Here is an 18,434-nt window from a genome sequence, read left to right on the forward strand (position 1 = left end):
ATAGGTGCTGGGATTACTATAATGAATGAACACATAAATTATCTCCACCAGCTAATCCCACCATAACTCCAACCTATCTCAAACTGAATGTGTTGGTCTAGGGAGACAGACAATGAACAGGTAAACGAATACAGAAACAAGGGGATGTAGGAGAAGGCGGTGGTCAGGCACGGCTTGTGAGGTGACATTTGAGCCTAAGTCTGAAGGATGAAAAACACAAGTTATCTGTAGTGTTGGCATTTTGGTCAGAGACAGCAAGTGCAAAGGTCTTGTGCTAGGTATGTTTGAGGAGCGAAAGACATATCCCTTGGTTGGATCCTTGTGAGTGATTAGGGAGAGTGGAGTGAGAGAAGGGAGAGGGAAAACAGAGGCCAGGCCTTGTAGGGTCATGGTAAGACAAGGCAAGTTTAAGTGCATAAGTTACCAGATTTGTTTTTAAATGATAGCTCTGGTTGCTGTGTGCAGAATGGACTGTAGGGTGCAAGAGTGCAAGCAGGAAGATGAGTTTTAGGTTTTCGCAGAGGATGAGCAATGGTGATGGCCTTGAATAGGATGGGGATGTAAGCAGGTTGACAGATTTGAGAGATACAAGAAGTGGAACAAACAGGTCTCGGTGAGCAAATTTCACCTCCTTTCACTGAGAGGCGAAATAGGAAGAGTTAAGACTGATACTAATTAGTAGATGTTTAGTGCTCATCTGGGGTCTTGAGGTGCCTGCAAGATATCCCAGAGGATACACTGAAGTCTGTACTGGTCTGCAGCTTCCAAGAGACATCTCTATAGAGGCCACTTTTTGGAATGATTACTATGGGTGATAACTGGAAGTTCATAGAGTGACCTGAACACCTATGATAGAATGAGGAGGAGGAGCCAATGCCAGCAGAGTAGACCAAGAAGTCAAGAGATACATAAGTGTCCACTGGGTGTAATGATGAACGTATTCCCCTCAGGGGAATAGTGAATGGAAGGTGAGGAAATAGAAAGCCATGAGGGGCAAGCTTTTCAGAAGTTTGGCCAAGAGTGAGAGAGGGGGGTGGGGTGAAGGGAGAGGTCTTCAATGGGCCTGGGTCTTTAGCTCTTGGTGGTTCTGAGAACCCAGCCGAGGCCTGTGGAGGGAAGGCTGTCTTCCTTAACCTCAGAGAGTGAGTCATCTTGGCCCAGCCCACTTCCCATCAGAGGTCTGGGTCATTTAGGAAAGTCTTTCCTCACCCTGGTGAGGCTGAGGGCTCAGGGTTACCCCAACTCCCAATAAGCCCTTGCATGACCAGGGTGAACGCCTGATCCTAATGGTTCATCACCTCCATTTTTCAAGGCAGTGCATACTGGGAGAAAATTTGTTTTCCAAATTCTCAGTCCTTAGTGGTCTGACCACCTAAGTTAACAAACTGAATTGAGAAAGTGCAAGAACAGTAGCACAAAACAATGTGAAAGTAGGTTGCTATGGAGCCTTCAGGAATGAGGAAGATGGTTCTAGAAAGAAAAGGCAAACTAGTTGCCTTCAAGGGTCTTACCACACTGAGCCTGTTGGGTCACCTCTGCCACCACTCCCACTTCACTGAGTCCAGTGATCAGACAGCAGTCAGATCTTTGTATTTTCACTTTATTGTACAAAAAAGGGAAAACAAAACTTCCACAGTTGGCCTTAAGCTTAGGCAGACACCTCTAAGCCATTCCCTCCCACCTCCCATGATACAAATTCAAGTTGTGGTTGTTGTTGAAACCTACAAAAACACTTCTTAAATATTAGAAAAAAACGGGGTGTGTGGGGGGGAGAGCAGGGGTCCTCCCACCCGTCATCCCATCCCAGTGCCAAAATGCACTGAGTGACCTCTTACAGCACCCACACCCCACCCCCACAGCCATGTTTGTACTGTAAGAATTTTTCAATTTTTAAAACAGGAAAAAAAAAGTGCCCCATTCAGTTGTTTTTAAATGAAAAACACATTCCACTAAAACACAACAGCGCAGGGGCACTCAACCAGGGAAATGGGGCTCTCTGCAGGGGCTCTTGGGAAGAAATAGAACCTATGAACCCCTGTACCTAATTCCAGGAGCAGGACAAAGAAAGGGGAGTGGGGAGTAGGGAGTGTCCCCCACTAGCTCCTCCCACCCCCAGCACCACATCCGAGGCAAAGCAGATTATCTATCTGTCTTCCTCTGTGAGCGGGACCCACCTTTCCCACCACACCTCCTAGGCAAGAGTTCTTCCTCTTGCCTTTCATTCAGAGGGGTAGGGTGGAAAAGCACAAACCCCCAATTAAATATGTCACTGACATGATTGTTTTAAAAAATTTGATCAAAAGCAACAACAAAAATTAAACCCACAGAGACTAGGTGGCTTGGCTTTTTGAGTCTAGGAGTCAGGGTTCCAAAATCTAGGGGATGGCTGGGAAGGATTAGGACAGCTGTCAAAGCAGCTTTTGCAGACCTCTCCCTCAGCTGTGGGTTTGGGGAGATGGGGTGGGGAAGGGAGCTGACCTGAGAAATCAAAGGAAATGGGGGTGGGGTAGCTGGAGGATATGGGGGGCAGGCAGGAGGGGTGTATAAGTTAACAGCTTCCAATACATCTCTTGAAGCCCAGGTTCAGAGCCGACAGTGGCTAGGTGACCCCTCCCATGAGCTGGAGACACCTTTCCCACCAAATCAAATATTTAAGGTTCACCTGGTCTGTCCCCCTCCCCACTGTCCTGATGGATACTGGAGACTAGCAATAGCGCCAATGGCCCTGGCCGAGGGAAACCAGCAGAGGAAGCACCAGAGTGGCTTTAGTACACCCGAACTGAATCAGAGATCAGGCAAAGCAGAAGACACGGAGAAAAGGGCCACCCCAACCTATCCCCACCAGGGTCAGCGTCTCCGTAGCCCTCACAACCCTTTCACCTTCTCTTACACGCACAAATACACGTGCCTTTGCACACATCCACAGGTGCACCCATGCTATGTACAGGCCACACGCATACACACACGCACACAGGCGCACACACACACACTTTTCCATACACATCAAGACCGTTTTAAAAAAGCCCCAAACCTACCCTCTAAACCCTCCCTCTCCCAGAAATGACAACAGAGACGGCAGCCGAGATCGGTAGGAAACGTCTCGTTGACAGCTCAGAGCTTAAAAAAAAAATATATACACATATATAAAAAACACTTCTGCCCCCTCCCCCCGGCCCCCGTGAGTGGGTCCAGGCAGCTCCTTCCCACAGGGGGCAGGGAAGAGGGCCATGGGGCAAGGCCTATTTCTTCATAGGCGCCCGCCTCCTCTCCCATGTTCCCTGCCTCCAGTTCCAATGTAGGGGTCCAGGCTGCAAGCCCCTCTGGAAAGAAAGGGGTCTTCCTCAAGCTTCCACCCTCCCTTGGGTTGGGCTGCAGGTGTAGGGGGCCTCACTGAACTCTTTGGGACCCCCGACCCACTCCCGGGTCCATTGTCCATGCCGGAAACCGCAAGTGCAGAAGAGCGGGTGGGCTGGGCCAGTCCGGTGGTGGCTCAGTCTGATGGGTACGCTCCCTGGAGGGCCCCCCAGGGCTGATGTCTCTGAGGCCGCAGAGTTCTGGCCTGGGCGCCTCCAGCGCCTACCCCCCACCGTGTTTTGTTTTTTTTAAAAAAAAAAGAAAGAAAGAAAGTGGGGGAGGCCAAGGGGCAGGGGACAGAACATGGGGGAGAAACAAAGGTGATCAGTCGTGGGGGGGGGAGCCCCAGGTAGGGCTGGGCCTCAGTTGGAGTCAGAGTCCGAGGAGTCCCCCGAGGAGGAGGAGCTGGAGCTGCTGCCCTCGGATTCGTTGTCCTCGTCCTCGTCGTCGTCCTCATCATCGTCCTCATCATCCTCGTCCTCCTCGTTCTGGAAGACAGGAGAGTGCGGTCACCAGGGGGCCAGCCTGGAAGCCCCCCCCTCCCCCATGGCCCGTCCACCCCACCTCATCCCCATCCTCGCTCTCATCCTCGCTGCTGGACTCGGAGGAGTCCCCGCCATCCTCAGAGGAGTCCCCGTTCTCATCGTCGTCCTCCTCCTCATCCTCCTCGTCTTCATCCTCGTCCTCTTCATCGTCATCCTCAGACTCCTGGGAGGGATGGAAGCACATCAGTGGTCCCTGCCCTGCCACTCCAGGCACCTCGAATCCCCCCACCCCAGCCCCCACTTCTGGGAGGGGCTCCTTACCGACTTAGACTGCAGGGCAGTCCGGCTGGACTTGGGGTTCGGGCCTCGCAGCTTGGTCATGTTCTTACGTTTCTGTAGGAGGGGATGGGGACATGGGCAAAGGGAGTAACCAGGAATTCTGTACTGCTCCCCCCGGAAAGTGAAAGTCATGTCCAACTCTTTGTGACCCCATGGACTCGAGCTCCTCTGTCCATGGGATTCTCCAGTCCAGAATAATGGAGTGGGTAGGCATTGCCTTCTCCAGGGGATCTTCCCAATCCAGGGATCAAACCCAGATCTCCCGAATTGCAGGTGGATTCTTTACCGTCTGAGCCACCAGGGAGCAACCCCCTAGCACCCCCCCCCCACAAGTTCCCTCCTTATTCCAACAGCACCCTGCTCCCAGACTCACGTTAGAGATGTACTCTTTATATGCTGCACGTTCCTGGGGAGACAGACTCTGGGGGAGACAAAGAAGGAGGTGAGGGCGGGAACATGACCCAAACTACTGCTGACTGAGCACACCGGTCAAGCGACAGGCAGTGGGCTCAGCTCTGACCATCATGCAACCTGTGCCCGTCCCAGTCTCCTTGGGTCTCTGCAGAGAACCCTGAGGACCTGAGAACACAGCTCAGTATTTCTGCTTACGATGCTCCAAAGCCTTTTCTAAGCTACCCGGTCCTAAGAATGTTTGCTTTTATGTCTGTCCTGTGTTCTACCCAAATGGAGGCTCCAGAGTCAGGGCCTTCCTCAACTCAGAGAAGTGCCCCCGGATGACTGCCATAGCGTGGCTTAATCACTTCTCCCCAGAAGAAAAGCCCAGAGCCACTGCCAAGGCAATCTGGGGCTCACCAAATGTCTGGAACCCTTAAACCCTGCTATTCCCCCTGGGTCCTTGGCCAACCCACCTGGGTGGCTGGGGAGGACATCTGTGACTCTCTCCACTTTACAGACCTGACTGCTCAAGCAAGGCAAAGAAGGGGAGCTCAGAGGCTAGGGGCTTGAGCCGGAGTCTTGGAGACATCCCCTGGACCCAGCTGGAGGGAGGAAAGGCAGTCTGATTTGGATCTTCCTACTCCCTGGCTGTGTGACCTGGGGTAAGTTACTTCACCTCTCTGAGCCTCAGTTTCCTTATCTCTGATAGTAATCATTACCCTGAAGGACTGCTGGGACGCTGAATGAAATCATGAATGCAGACCAGCCAACATGATGCTTCCTAGGGTTCCCCTGCCCTCTCACCTTGACCCAGAGGTCCAGGTTCACTTTGTACTGTTTCTGCTGCTCCTCGGCCTGCTTCTTGTAGTGCTCCTTCTGGCTCTGGGAGATGCGGTGCCAGCGGCTGCCAATCTCCACCATGCGTTCCTTCAGCGGCAGGTGGTTCAGTTGCCCGTTGGACAGCAGCTCCTGGGAGAACTTCTGATAACCATTCCTGGGAGGTGTGGGTGTCACAGGGAGGGTCAGGACACCAACCAAGCAGCCTCTCCACCCTGACCCTCCCCACTCCGAGGATGGACTCTAGCCCCCAGACTCACATGGGAGGTTTCTTGGGTTCTCCCTGGAATTTCATCTTCTTGGAGGAGTTTGCAGCAGCCGGGGGTGCCCGCCTCTCACTCAGCTCTCTCTATGAGGACACCCAGAAAGGTCACTTATCCTCTCTCCTGCCCCATACCTGCAGTCCCTAGCTGACTCTCCTTTTAAGTGCCAGGAAGGAGGAGAAACTGAGGCACAGCTGGGGAGCAACTTCCTAACAACTCACACCTTCGTCGGGTAGGTTCTGCCATCTGAAAGTGCTCTCACATGATTGGTATCCTCACCCTCATTTTACTGATGCATGACTGAGGCTCAGAGAAGGAAGTTAGGAGACTTACTCAGGGTCACACAACCCAAGCTGGGACTTCTGGCTCCAAGTCCCACGCAGTAAGGAAAGCCGCCCACCCGAGAGGATGCTCCTGAGTTTTAAGTGCGGGGAGGTGACCCCAGCTCCATCCTGCCCCACCGAGCTAACCAGAAGCCCCTTTCCCACCTCGTATCGTTTTTGGTCTTCGGCTGCTTTCTTAATCCACATCAGTTTCTCTTTCTTTTCCATGTTGTTCCAAGTCATCTCCATGGCTTTCAAGGCCTTCTCCCGGTCATTCTGGGGACAGAGAAGGGTGTCAGAAGTGGGAGGGGTCACCTGGGGCTGCCCACTCTGTGGGCAGTGGCAGAACAACCCCTTTCCGAAAAGATTAATGATAAAGCAACTACTTATGCAGAAAGACAGAAAAGGAAAGACCCTTTTCCCACTGCCTGCTACCTTGAAGCGGGCCAGGTAGTCGCCGATGACACTCTGTTGCCAGATCTCCTCTGCTCTCTTGGGCGACTCTGGCAACTTGCCTGGCTTCCTCTCGGACTGGGCCTTCAGCGCCGCCTCCCGGGCCTTGTACTTGGCCTGCGGAGGGACAGCAGAGGTGTCAGCCTTCCGGCCACCCCCAGGGGGCGCGCACGGCCCGTCCTGCAATGGAAGGTTCTCCCCGTTGCCACCATCGGCAAGGCAAGGTTGGGTGGGGTGAGGCGAGCCAGGCGTGGGCTGCTGGTGCAGATGTCTCCAGCTAGGGGCTCAAGCCGCCCAGCGGCCCTGCTCCCCAGGGAGCCCACAGCCCACAGCTGACAGCTTCCTGCCTTCTGGCTCACTGGGTTCCCAGCCCCACCATCTGCGCTCAGGCCGCTGCCATGTGGCTCACACCTCACACACACACCCGGGGCAGGGTGAGGAAGTGCAGCTAGCCCCCGGGGGAGAAGCAGCCCAGACTCTGCCTGGCAGCCCCTTCTGGTCTGGCAAGCCTGACCTTTTTCTTCTCCGACAGGTCATTCCACATGCGGGCCAGCAGGCGGGTCAGCTCGCTCTCTGAGAGCTCGGGCCGCTCCTCCTGCAGCTGCCGCCGCTTCTCTTCCGAGAAGATGAACATGGCTGACACGGGCCTCTTGGGCTTCTCCGAGCCGCCCTTGTAGATGTGCAAAGAGGGCTGGGGTCCACGGGGTGCTCACGGGGAGCCCCGCCTCTTCCCCTCCACCCCACCTGCTGCTTGGTCATGCCCCCTGCCCACCTTGCCCGCTTCCTGGGAGGGCTTCTTGGAGGCTGGGCTGGTGGCTTGCTTCTTGTTGATGTTCAACATCTTCTCTTCCCCCAGGACCCGCTGCTGCTCCTCTTCAGGCAGGCTCTGGTCAGGGAAAAAGAGGGGGCCGCACAGGGTTGAACGTGTAGCCCCCAGGCTGTGTCTGTGTTGCTCACCAACCACTCCCTGGCCTCTCTCTGCCCACCACCCTCCCTGAAGGAACACTCACCTCTAGAAAACGGAGCAGGTCCACCTCATAATCCTTCTTTTTCTAGGAAAGGAAAGGGAGTCAAGGTCAGTCAGGGGGCAGCCTCGCTGGAGACTTCCTATGCTCCAGGGACCAACAGTAGCCTCTCAGCAAACCATCCAGAGCCCGGCCAAGGCCCAGTCTCCCTCCACAGCTGGTAGGCACGAGGCCCTTAATCAGCCCAGACCCTAAACCGAGCACAACACCGTGTGTAAAGCCAGGGCCCAGGGTCAGACCTCATGCTTCAGAACCCCAAGGAGCTCCAGGGGCTGGCTCCTGCCCCGGCGCACCTGGTCACACTTCTTGTGGTAGGCGTCCTTCTCCTTCTGGGAGAGCAGCTTCCACTGCTGGCTGCATAGCACCATGCGCTCTGTGCTGGGCACGTCCTTCATGTTGGCCATCAGCTCTGCGCAGTACAGCGAGTAGCTGTTCCTGTCACAACCGGCAGCAAGGGAAGAGCATGCCTGTGAGTGACCAGAGAGGCCCGGGGCAGCGGCCTCCTTACTTCCAGAGCCTGGGCCGAGGGCCTTCATCAGCCCAGCTCCCTAGCTGCCTGCCGGCTCACCCCCCACCCCCCAACCCCAAGGCAGCGCTCACGGAGGTGGCTTGGTGGGTCGCCCATCAAACTTGTCCTTGAGCTGGCGTTCGGCCTTGGTGAGGGTGGACTTGGTGATGCCCTCCTCACTGATGTTGAGCTCGGGGTGCTTCTGGATGTAGTCACGCATAATCTCCTGCAGAGTGAGGTTGGGGGGGGATGGAGGGCAACGGGGTGTGGGGTTAGCCGGGGCCAGGGGGTTGGGGGAGAGCCGCTGGGGAAGGGAGGCAGGGAGCCAAGCTGGGGGGTGGCCGTGCATCTGCTATGTCACACGAGACGTGCTGCCCTGCCCTGCCCTAGCCTGAGATCTCATGTTGGGGGGGGGCGGGAGGGGGCGGGGAAGGTAGGGGCAGAGGTGAGGGGCCCAGAAGGCCCCTCCCTCAGTGATGGGACGGGCAGTGACTGCCTCCCGCAGAATGCGGAGGCCGCAGAGTCAGAGGGCAGAGGCTCGTGAAGAGCCGGATGGGGAGGAGTGCAGCGGAAGCCTAACCTCGTACTCCTTCCGCTGCTCCAGGGCCTTATGAATCCATTTCAGCCTCTTTTTGTCCGAGAGCTGAGACCACTGCTTCCCCAGGGAGTCCTTCACCTCCTTCGTAGTGGCCTGCAAACCAAAAGCCGTCAGACACACACAGGCAGCCAGGGGGAGGGGGGAGGGGAAGGGGAGGGGGACACAGAGGCCCCCGCCCCCTCAGGCCACAGGAGGTCACGAGTGTCCCCCACGGGCCAGGAGGGGAAGGCAGAGAGGCGGAGGGTCCCGCCTGGGTGCGAGGGGACAGGCTCACACACGCACACGCACGCACTCACACGCCAGCTGGCCCAGGCCCTGTCCATGCAGCCCACCCCTGGGGAGGGGCCTCCTTTCCTGCTCCCCTGCACCGTGCCCGGCCGACCTGGCGCGGCTCCCCCCTTGCCACCACCGTGCGCCCTCCCCGCCACCCCTTGGCCGGACACTCACATCTGGCCGCACTTTGAGATACACCTTCTTCTCGTGAGTGTACCACAGCTGCTGGGGGGTTTTGGGCTTCTCGGGGATGTCCGACTTCTTGGCATTCTGGATTAGGTCTGGGTGATCCTCCCTAGCCAGGGTGCAGGGAGCGACAGTCAGTGGTCGGGGAGGGGGGTCCTGCCAGGGCAGACTCCGGCTAGCTGCCCCACTTGCTAAGGCTCCTCAGCCCATCAGCTGGGGCCAAGTGGACCAGTGGTTAGCTGCCAGTCCCTGCCCCTGAGCCTAAGCCACTACGGTCAACAGGTGACCCATCCATCTTCCATGCTTCACGGGTGGTGAGCACCAGGCTCTGATCCCCTCTCCTGCCACACCCAGCACCCTGTGGCCTCTGGGCTCCACTGCCTTACCTGAATCGGGCGAGGTTTCGCTCGAACTCCTGTTTCTCCCTCTGGAAGTCCTGAATATATTTCATCTGGGGGGAGGAGGCGATGGGGTCATCCATGACCCAAGAGCTGAGCCACAAACCCCACCGAGTCCTCCTTGCTAGCTATTTTGCCTCAATGTCGGTGATGTGTATGGAAAATGTCATGAATGTGGGGGTGGGGAAAGATGGTGGCCTGCCTTCCAGTGGGTTGGGGGGGGACAACTCAGTAGCCCAGACACTAGGAGCTACAGGGGTCTCCCAGAACACATCCCATCCCCTCCCTTTAAGGGAGAGTCCCAGGACGGGGGTGGAGGGGAGGTGGACACATGGCATTACCCAGTCACTAAGCAGTGACAGTGCTGGGATTCCCGAGATACTCCCCCTCTGCCTTTCCCCAACACCAAGGAAACCCCCAGTGAGGGAGTGGGGGGAGGGGTGTAGGCCTTGCCTGTCACTCGCTCCTTCTCTGTCCGTGGCAGCTAATACTAGTGTGCCTCTCAGGCGGCCCACAGGGCCAGGGGCAGGGTGAGTCCCACTTCTAAGGCACTGAGGAGAGACTTAACTGGCCGCAGCCCAGAGTGAATTCTTGTCTCCTGAATCTGGATTTTTTTTTTCCCCCATCCACTGCCTTTGGGTCCCTGGTTGTCCTTGGCAATCCTGACACCATCCCCGCCACAACCCTCAGTCATGACCACTTTCCCTGCCTCCAATCCCTTCTTCCAGGTTCTTGGCTCCCTGAGCCCTCCTTCCCGCAGCCCAGTCCTTCTCCTCTACGGCCTGGCTTCCCTTCCTTCTGTCACCCTGGTCCTCCCCTCCCACCATCCCATCTCCATCCCTGCATCCTTCCTGCCTCCCTGCACCCCTCCCTCTTGGACTTCTTTTCCAGCCTGTCTCTTTCCCTTCCTCGTCTACCTCCCCTCTTGGCCCCAGCTCAACGTCCCTCTTTCCTTTCTCCCTCTTCTTCCCAGATTCACAACCAGGACAGTGCTGGAGGCGGCCAGGGACATATGCTGCTTGAGCCCAACCTCTGCCTCTCATCAGGTGCAAAAAGTGAGGCAGCTCCGCTTCCCTCTGAGATTTCCACAAAAAAACCGAGAGCAGAGCCCTGCCTCCTTGGCTCTCCGCTCACAGAAACGGCAGCTTTCAGAGCCAGAAGGCACCACCCAGATCAGGCTCACCCTCCATGCCTCACATCAAGACCAGGCCCAGAGGACAGAAATGACTTACCAAGGGCACACGCACAGCGATGCAGTGGCAGTCAGGGGAACAGGCCCACTGTGTCCCCTAGGCCGGCACCCTGTGCACTGTACCTGAGTTTCCTCTGTCCTGCCCTGGTCCTGAGACCCTCTGCCTCTCCCTCTCACCCCATGGGAACGTCTGGGTGTTGTGTATACAGTCAGCTCTGCAACGGCCCCATTGGAGGGGTCAAGAATAGCTCCAGCGATTCGTACTCCGGCTTGGTTCAGGCAGCAGCTGCAGACAGCTGGATTGACCCAGTCAAGCGAGCTCCTTTTTTGGGTACAGGACCAGGTCATGTGAGCCCGAAGCCAGGCTGTTGCAGACTGGGACAAGGGCTATTCCCAGGGCTGGTGCCCTCCCGAGAGCCAGCTGCCTACAACTGTCTCCTCTCCAGCAAGTGTGCCTTCTTGTCTCTTCTGCTGCCCCTCGCTAGCATCTCTCCCTGGCTCCATCTCACTGCGCAGCATCTCCTCTGTGCGTCTCTCTCTGCCCACCGCCTCTCACTCTTGTCCTACCTGCAGGCTCCTCCGTGCTGTGCTGCCTGTTTCTCCCAGGGAGCACACGACCTCACTGTGCTGACCATGTCCACCCCTGCCTGGGATGCTGGGGCAGCCTCTGCCCAAGGATAAGGGGCGTGATGATCTGGGAAAGCACAGGGCCGCAAAGGACAATGTGTGTAAGGGGGAGGAAGTCCATGTAACCTGGGGACGTGCCCGTTACCTGCCTAGAGAAGAGGGCTAGGCAGGGAGCCCGCACACTAAACCATGGTCCTGGGACACGACGCCCTCCTGCACCCCAGTTCCTCCGACTGCAAAATCCAGACCACTCAATCTCCTGGAGTTACCTCTACAAGCATCAAATGAGACCACGTGGAGAAACATCAGAAGTGAACAACTGTGCAGGCCTAACGGTGAGGATGTGCGTGTGAAAGAATGTTACGGGTGTCTGTCTTGGTCACGGTTACATCTGTAGCAGTGCTGACACCTGAGGGTGTGTGGGCTCGGGAGGCGACAATCAGGTGGGCCCCCCAGGGCCCTACTCTACTCTGCTGACCCACCTACCCGCCTGACGCCAGGTCCCTCGGTCTGAACCCTTGCCGCCCCCTCCCGCCCCGGCCAGATAACCTACACCATACCAGCTTCTCCCCACCCCTTCCCTCCACACCTTAGCCCCCCGCCCCCCACCTTCTTCTTCTCCGGCAGTTCCTTGTATTTCTTGGACAGAATCTTGGTCAGGTCCAGGTTACTCATCTCCGGGTGGAGTTTAGCATACTTGGCCCGCTTCTCCATGAAGAAGCGAAAGTAAGGGGTCAGAGGCTTCTTTGGGAAGTCTGGGTGTTTCTGGAAGGAGGGACAAGGACACGGTCGAGGTGAGACACTGCTCTTTGGGCCTTGCTTCTCTGAACTCTCGTGCTCCTCCACCTGGAAACTCACCTTGAGTTTTTTGCCTTTGTAAGGATTTTTAACGTGTTCCTGAGCATCGAGGATCAATTCTGTCAATGTACGGAACTTTCTCACCTGGAGGAAGAAAGGAGGTGAGGGTAAGGGGAAGAGCCGAAGAGGGGAATGTCACCCAGGAACATACCCTCGTTTTCCAACGGGCCTTCTCTACTTTCCACTAGACTGAAGTTATCAATGGAGAAGGGCTGAGGTCGAGAGCGACACAGCTCAGGCTGTGCTGATACCCAGGCACAGGGCCCATGCTTACTGCAGAGGTCCGGGCAGTCAGTACACATCCTAGGAGAGCAACAAGGTGACCACCTGACCTCGAAATGGTTGTCCATGTCAGCACCTCATTCAATCCCCAGAACAGCTCCAGGTGACAGATGCTCTAAGATGGTAAGTATTCAAGGCCATATAGCTTAGAAAGTAGCAGAACTGAGAAGTCTGGGCCAGTGCTGTCAACCGTGCCAACTCCCAAAATGCATAAGGGAGACCACATGAGCACCTCGCCTGGTCTCTTTCCTTCCTGTTTATAGATTTCTGTTTCATCTCCCCCACCAAGAAGGCTGAAGCAAGGGTAAGTAGAGATGTGTGTTTGAATGTGTTGGGGAGGGAGGGGAGATCCATTACCTCGTTAGAAATCTCCACCCATTTCAGCTTGCACATGTCTCCAGAAAAGTCTTTAAATGCTACTTTTTCCCAGTCCATATGTGACTCCGTGGTTTTGAACTTGGAGCTGTCATTGGATGGAATGTTGTTCTTCATGCATTCCAGCAAAGTCAACATGTCTTCCTGGGACCAGCGGTCTGGGGAAGGGTAAGAAAGGCCATTATACCTGGCTCATGCCACCCTCCATCCGTTCCCCAGTCCTTAAGCACTCAACCCTTCCTTCAAAGAGCATCTCAGACCCTTCAGATGGTTATCTCCCATCTGAAGGCACAGACAACACATGGCCTGGCCCTAAGGAAAAGCTGTGGCCGTACAGATTAGAGCAGGGACTCCAGTCCAGACAACATCACACCTAGAAAACCAGACTTAGACTCAAGTCTGGCTTACTTCAAAGCTATTATCATTTCTAACGTGCCAGCCTGCCATGGGTTACAATTTATTGTAGGGAAGCGGGCAGGGGAAGGAAGCCACAGTGATTTGGGACCCTGTTGGAGAACAGCTAGCTTACAGCAGAAGAAAGGGAAACAAGGAGGCCACACACCTAAACATGAAGCTAAATTCAGTCCCAGTTCTACGTGGCTACCCTAAATGTGTAGACTGAGGCAGGGGTGTGGGCCGTAAAGAGAACCCACGCCAATGTTTTGCTCCAGCATAGCTGGAGACTAACACTGGAGATGTGAGTATTCCACTCTCCTACCCTCTCTCAGAAAGGACCAAAGGAGACTTTGGGGCAAGTAGAACAATGATAGAGCCATACAAGGCAGCTATGAGGCAAAGCCGGCAGGTGGGCAAAGGGTGGGCTCTGCTCCAGGGAGGGCCTCCCCCTGGAATTCTGAGTTGTCTTCTCAGCCCAATTCCCCATGGAAGCAAAAAAAAAAGGAGTCTGGACCAGCTATTTTCAGCCACTGAAAGGCAGCTCCATTGAGGGCTCTCTGGAGGGGGCTCCTGGGGAAGGTGAGCTAGGATGATAGCTATCCACAGCTAGGAGTCAAAAGGGCTCTTGACTTGCATTCACATCTGGTCACCGAGGTCAGGGTTTTTGCAGGAGGGTCACATGAACCCATAATCCTCTCTCCTCTCAGTGCCCCACAGGCATTGCCAGATGCTCAGATTCATCCTACCCACCCTGCCACCCTACAACTGGATCCCCACTGGATGGGGTAGAGTATAGTTAAGTATGTTCGAGGTCTCCAGCCATCAAAACATCCTTTCTCTCCAACCTGCCTCACCAAAAACTATGCCTTCTTAATAACATCACACAAAAAAAAAACCCTGAAAAGCTTTCCCAATCCCTCTCTCATTTCCCCCTTCCTCCCATATCCCTTGTCTCTCCTCCCATTCCAGGACACTGCTGAGGACACACTCGGGGTGACTGGGAACCCCAGAAGGAAGACTTGAACAGGCCTCCTCCTCCCTCTCTAACCTGGGGGGAAATGGATTGTGAAAAATACACTTTGTAGGTTCAAAGCCAAATAATTTGGGTTTAACCAAACTCCCAGTGTGAGGGATGTTTGACACTCAAGCAGCTTCCTCCCATTTCAGTTCAGAGAACCCCGACGGGAGAAAACCTTTAGAAGGGGAGTGGGCCTCGCAGACCCACGTGAGACTGGAGAGTTTAAGTTAAAGAGGGCTGAGGGTGGGGCTCCTACCTTGGCCTTTAGGGGCGGCCATTTCCAGGTCTGTGGGGCAGTCGGCTTCTCCGTTCATTCTCCAGCCGTCCAGCCACCTCCTCGGTCGTGTTGGCCAGGCAAGCCGGGGTCAAAGCCACCTCACCCTTTAGAAGAGACACCAGTCCCCACTCAGGCAGGCTGAGAGGTGGGGGACTGTCTATCATTCCCTCCCCAAAAGGGGAGAGGGACATAACCCCACACTCTCAAAGAGACCCAGCCAAGACTCCAGAAGGCTTGATGAGTTGGTGGGGGTGAGAGTGCACTCCTCTACCTCCTAACCCCACCCCCAGCCCCTACAGCCTCGCTCCTGGGCGTGCGCCCTCCGCTGCCCACGCGAGACACTGCTCCGCGCTCCAGCGCGCAGCGAGCGCCCGCCCTCCGCCCTCTTCCCCCACCCCGGCCAAAAAAAAAAAAACTCCTCCTCTTCTGTGCGCCCCGCCCCGGGGAGGCCCCAGGCTGGAGGGCGGGGGAGGAGGAAGGGCGGGTAAAGGGCGCGCGCGGCCGCGGAAGCGGGCACGCGCCACAGTCTCCTCCTCCCGCTCCCCCCGGCCGGTTCCCCCCGCCTCCGCAACCCGGCGGGGACACGGACGCAGCGCAGCCGCCGCCAGCCCCGGAGCGCAGCGGCCGCACCGCCCCCGGGGACCGGATCCGGATTCCCGACGCCCTCCCCCGCGGGCTCCCGACGCCGTCCCCGCCCGCCTGGGCGGGCAAGCAGCCGGAGAGAAGCGGCCTGGCCTGCCCCCCGCCCCCGAGCCACCCACCCCGGCCAGAGGCGCCGCCACCGCCCAGCCACCCCGACGCGCACAGAGGAGCCCGGCGCAGAGGCGCGACCACGGCGGGAACCGCCGCCTCCTCCCCCGAGCCTGCGGCCCAGCCCCGCCGGCGCCCCCGCCCGGGCCTCCGGGGAGCCGAGCCAAGGAGAGGGCGGGAGGACGGCGGCCGGGAGGCGGGGGAGCAGCGCTCACCGGCCCCGCCGCCCCCTCCGGCGGCCGGCGAGAACTGCGCCTGCCGGCTCGGAGAAGCGCGGGCTCCTCCGCCCGCGGCCGGGGCTCGGCTTGGGCCTCGCTTCCTGCCCTCCCCTCCCCCGGCTCTCGGCGTCCTCTCCATTTGCCCTGGTCCTCTCTCGCCCAGTTCTCTGCCTGGAGGTCTCCCCGGGTCTCCTCCGGGCGCCCACCGCACCCACGGCTCGCTTCCCGCCGACTGGCCCCGGCCCCGACCCGGCGCGCGTCCTCAGCCTCCTCGGTTACCCGGCGCAGCGCGGCCTCCGGGCTTCCCGCTCCGGCGGCTCCCTCCCCGGCTCTGAGCGGCGGCGCCCTCCCCCGCTCGGCCGGGCACAGCCGCAGCTCCCTCCCGCGGCGGCAGCGGCTCCTCCTCCGGGCGCGGCGGCGGCGGCGCTGGGGCGGCGGCTGCTGCTGTGGCGGCGGCGGCTGCGGCTGTGGCTGCTGCCTGCTGCTCCTCGCGGCGAAAAGCACAAAGCACAGCGCCCTCCGCCTGCAGGCAGCCCGCCCGCCGCCCGCCCGCCGGCCCCGGCCTCAGCTCGCACACCCCCCGCCGCCGCCGCAGCCTCCGCCGCCGGAGCGGGGAGGAGGAGGGAGAAGGGAGGAGGAGGAGCGGGAGGGGGGGCGGGAGAAGCGGGGCAGCGAGCGCGTCCTTCCCCGTAGAGCGCACACCGACCCCCGGGGAGCGAGCGCCAGCCCGCCCGCCTCGCCGGCTCGGCTCCCTCCCACAGCCTGCCCGGGCGGGCTCCGCGGGGGGCAGCTGGGAGGAGGGGCGGGAGCTGGGGGGACCCGGGCGGCCGAGGCGGAGGGAAGGAAGGAGGGGAGGGGGGTAGTGGTGGTGGCGGCGGCGGCGGCGGCTGCTGCTGCCGCCGGGGAGGGGGGGGGTCGGGGCAGGGAGACACGCAGCCGCCCGGATGGCGGCGGGGCTCGGAGCCGAGGCGGGCGGGCGCCGAGAGCGACCTCGCCAGACCCGCGGGGGAACTAGCAGGCTCGGCCGGCGCGGGAGGAAGGGCGCGAGGCGCGACCGCAGAGAGGGTGCCCGGAGGGCCCCCCGGCAGCTGGAGAGGCTCCGAGGGTGTCTGCAGCCCGGGTCCAGAGCTCTCTCCCCCAGCTCAGATTCGGGCTTCCACTCCAGCCCTCAACCGCTCACTCGCCCGCCTCCTGGAGCGGGCGGTTCGCGCCCACCCTTATCCCCGGAGCGTAGCCACCGGCTTGGGGCGCACGCAAGCCAATTGCCGTGCCAGGCTTCGGAGCCTGCCTCGCTGCTAAGCAGCACACACACGAAACTTTAAAAAAAAAAATCCCTAAAAAATGTCCTCTTTGCAAATTAAAACAAAACAAAAAATCTCCTTTGCTCTTTAAATCCCGCAAACGGCGAGAAAGCGACGGGCTCAGCAGAGGAGACTCTGTGGGAGCTGGTTCAATCCAGCCCGGCATGGCTCCCCAGGCCTGCCCGGGCGCATGGAGATCGGCGCCGCCGCCACTCGCAGCAACCCCTCTCCCCCGAAATCCGCGGCGCCGGGGCTCACTTACCGAGCGTGTGAATGGGAGCACGGGCCAAGGGCACCTTAGGGGTGCGGCGGGCCGAAGAGCTGAGCCGCAGCTCCGCCGCAGCCGACGCCGGGGCAGCAAGCCGCCAGACAAAGCCCGAGATGGCGAAGCGGAGCGACGGCTAATGGCGAGCCCCACGCGCCGCGCTCCGCCCGCCCCGCTCCGCCCGCCCGCCCGCCCGCCTCGGCGCAGCGCAGCGCCGCTCCGAGCGCTCGCCCGTCAGAGCCGCCTCGGCGCCGCCGCCTCTCGGGCCACCCCGGCCTCGCCTGGCCCCTCCGCCTCCTCCGGGCGACTCAGCCTCACCCCTTCCCTCCCACTGCGCTGGGGGCTGCACGAAAATAAAAAAAAGAAAAGGAAAAATGCTTTTCTTTTTTTTTCCCTCCCTTTGGCAGGGCGGGCGTGTTGAGACTTTCGAGTCTTTTTGCCCCCAGCTCGCACTCACCTGCGGAGCCGCCGGGAGGGCTGGGGGTGGGGGGGCGCGAGGCTGGAGCCGGCGAGCGCGGGTTGAAAGCTAGCCAAGCTCTGCAGCGCCCGACCCGGGCGTATACGCCGCCGCCAGTCCCCGCAGAGAAATCGTCCTCCTACCCCCTCCTCCATCGCTCTGCGTTTCTCTTCCAATCAGCCGATCGCTTGGCGGCTCCTCCATTCTCCGGCCAAGCCTGCTGCCTAGAGCGAGCTCCACTCCTCCATCTGCTCGCCCGGCTCCTCGCTCCCCTGCCGGGGCCGGCGAGGCGACGTGGGGCCGGAGGGGGATTTGCGAGGGAACCTGCCGGCTTCCCGCTCCCATTGCTCCCTCCCCGCTGCCTCCTGCTTCTCTCCTGCGTCTTTCCAACTCTCCCCTGTCGCCAGTGGTGTGTGTCTGAGTGTATGCGCGGGTTTCTTTCTTTTTTTTTTTTTTTATTGCTCTTTGCTTTTGCAACCCTGGAGCCAAAGCAGGGTGGGGGGGAGAGAAAAGGGGGGGGAAGGGTGTTACCAAAAAAAAAAAAGGCAAGCAAGAAAAGCTCTTAGGTTTGCAACACATTGGAAAACCGGGGGAGTGCCCCGCCTCGTCCGTTCTCGGTGCCCCGCGAGGGCCTTCCGGGTTTTAGAGCGAACCTCGCGTTATTCTCAATGCCCCTCACCTCCTCCGAGTTTAGGATCCGAGGAGTCCGAGCAAAGAGTTCTCCCCCTAGGCCTTAGCAAGGGGGTGTCAGGGTGAGAGTTGGGGGCATTTTTCAAGAAGCAGCAACCATTCGTCCCATCCCTGCTTCGGTAGCTGGGCCGCGGGAGTCTGGGTTGAGAGCAAAAATCCCGGTGGGTTTAGGCGAAGGGGATTCCGGGGCGAAGCGGAGCCGCGAGACCGCACTTCGCGCATCTCCCCTTCGGTCTCTGCCTCCAGTCCCCAGCCTGCTCCCCCTTTAATTTCCCCCCACCCCCGTCTCC

General features: G+C 58.8%; 1 protein-coding gene and 1 long non-coding RNA gene across 7 annotated transcripts; one reads left to right on the forward strand and one right to left on the reverse strand.

Annotated features, from left to right (window-relative positions):
• Positions 1 to 1,582: 1,582 nt before the first annotated feature.
• On the reverse strand, positions 1,583 to 18,396 carry UBTF (upstream binding transcription factor). 6 transcript variants are annotated; one of them, XM_055408009.2, is made up of 21 exons: positions 18,134 to 18,396; positions 14,443 to 14,567; positions 12,755 to 12,930; positions 12,116 to 12,199; positions 11,867 to 12,022; positions 9,427 to 9,491; positions 9,029 to 9,149; positions 8,564 to 8,674; positions 8,076 to 8,209; positions 7,769 to 7,910; positions 7,461 to 7,502; positions 7,223 to 7,336; positions 6,965 to 7,120; positions 6,433 to 6,567; positions 6,163 to 6,273; positions 5,672 to 5,760; positions 5,379 to 5,568; positions 4,552 to 4,599; positions 4,161 to 4,232; positions 3,919 to 4,062; positions 1,583 to 3,842 (listed from the first exon to the last, which is right to left on the reverse strand). In XM_055408009.2, the coding sequence occupies exons 2-21, from the start codon at positions 14,498 to 14,500 to the stop codon at positions 3,717 to 3,719; spliced, it is 2,274 nt and encodes a 757-aa protein (XP_055263984.1). In that variant the 5' UTR covers positions 14,501 to 14,567; positions 18,134 to 18,396; the 3' UTR covers positions 1,583 to 3,716. The 6 variants fall into 6 exon arrangements, with proteins under 6 accessions (XP_055263984.1, XP_055263983.1, XP_055263979.1 ...); XM_055408008.2 differs by lacking the exon at positions 18,134 to 18,396 and adding an exon at positions 17,455 to 17,822; XM_055408004.2 differs by lacking the exon at positions 18,134 to 18,396 and adding an exon at positions 16,995 to 17,370.
• On the forward strand, positions 12,137 to 12,701 carry LOC129544483 (uncharacterized). The gene is made up of 3 exons (XR_008683463.2): positions 12,137 to 12,216; positions 12,304 to 12,520; positions 12,661 to 12,701. It is a non-coding gene; the product is annotated as an uncharacterized LOC129544483 (long non-coding RNA).
• Positions 18,397 to 18,434: the final 38 nt, after the last annotated feature.

The sequence above is a fragment of the Moschus berezovskii genome, chromosome 20 (genome assembly GCF_049115385.1).
Source record: "Moschus berezovskii isolate FMDL1 chromosome 20, NW_MosBer_1.0, whole genome shotgun sequence".
In the NCBI taxonomy this organism is placed as follows: Eukaryota; Metazoa; Chordata; class Mammalia; order Artiodactyla; family Moschidae; genus Moschus; species Moschus berezovskii.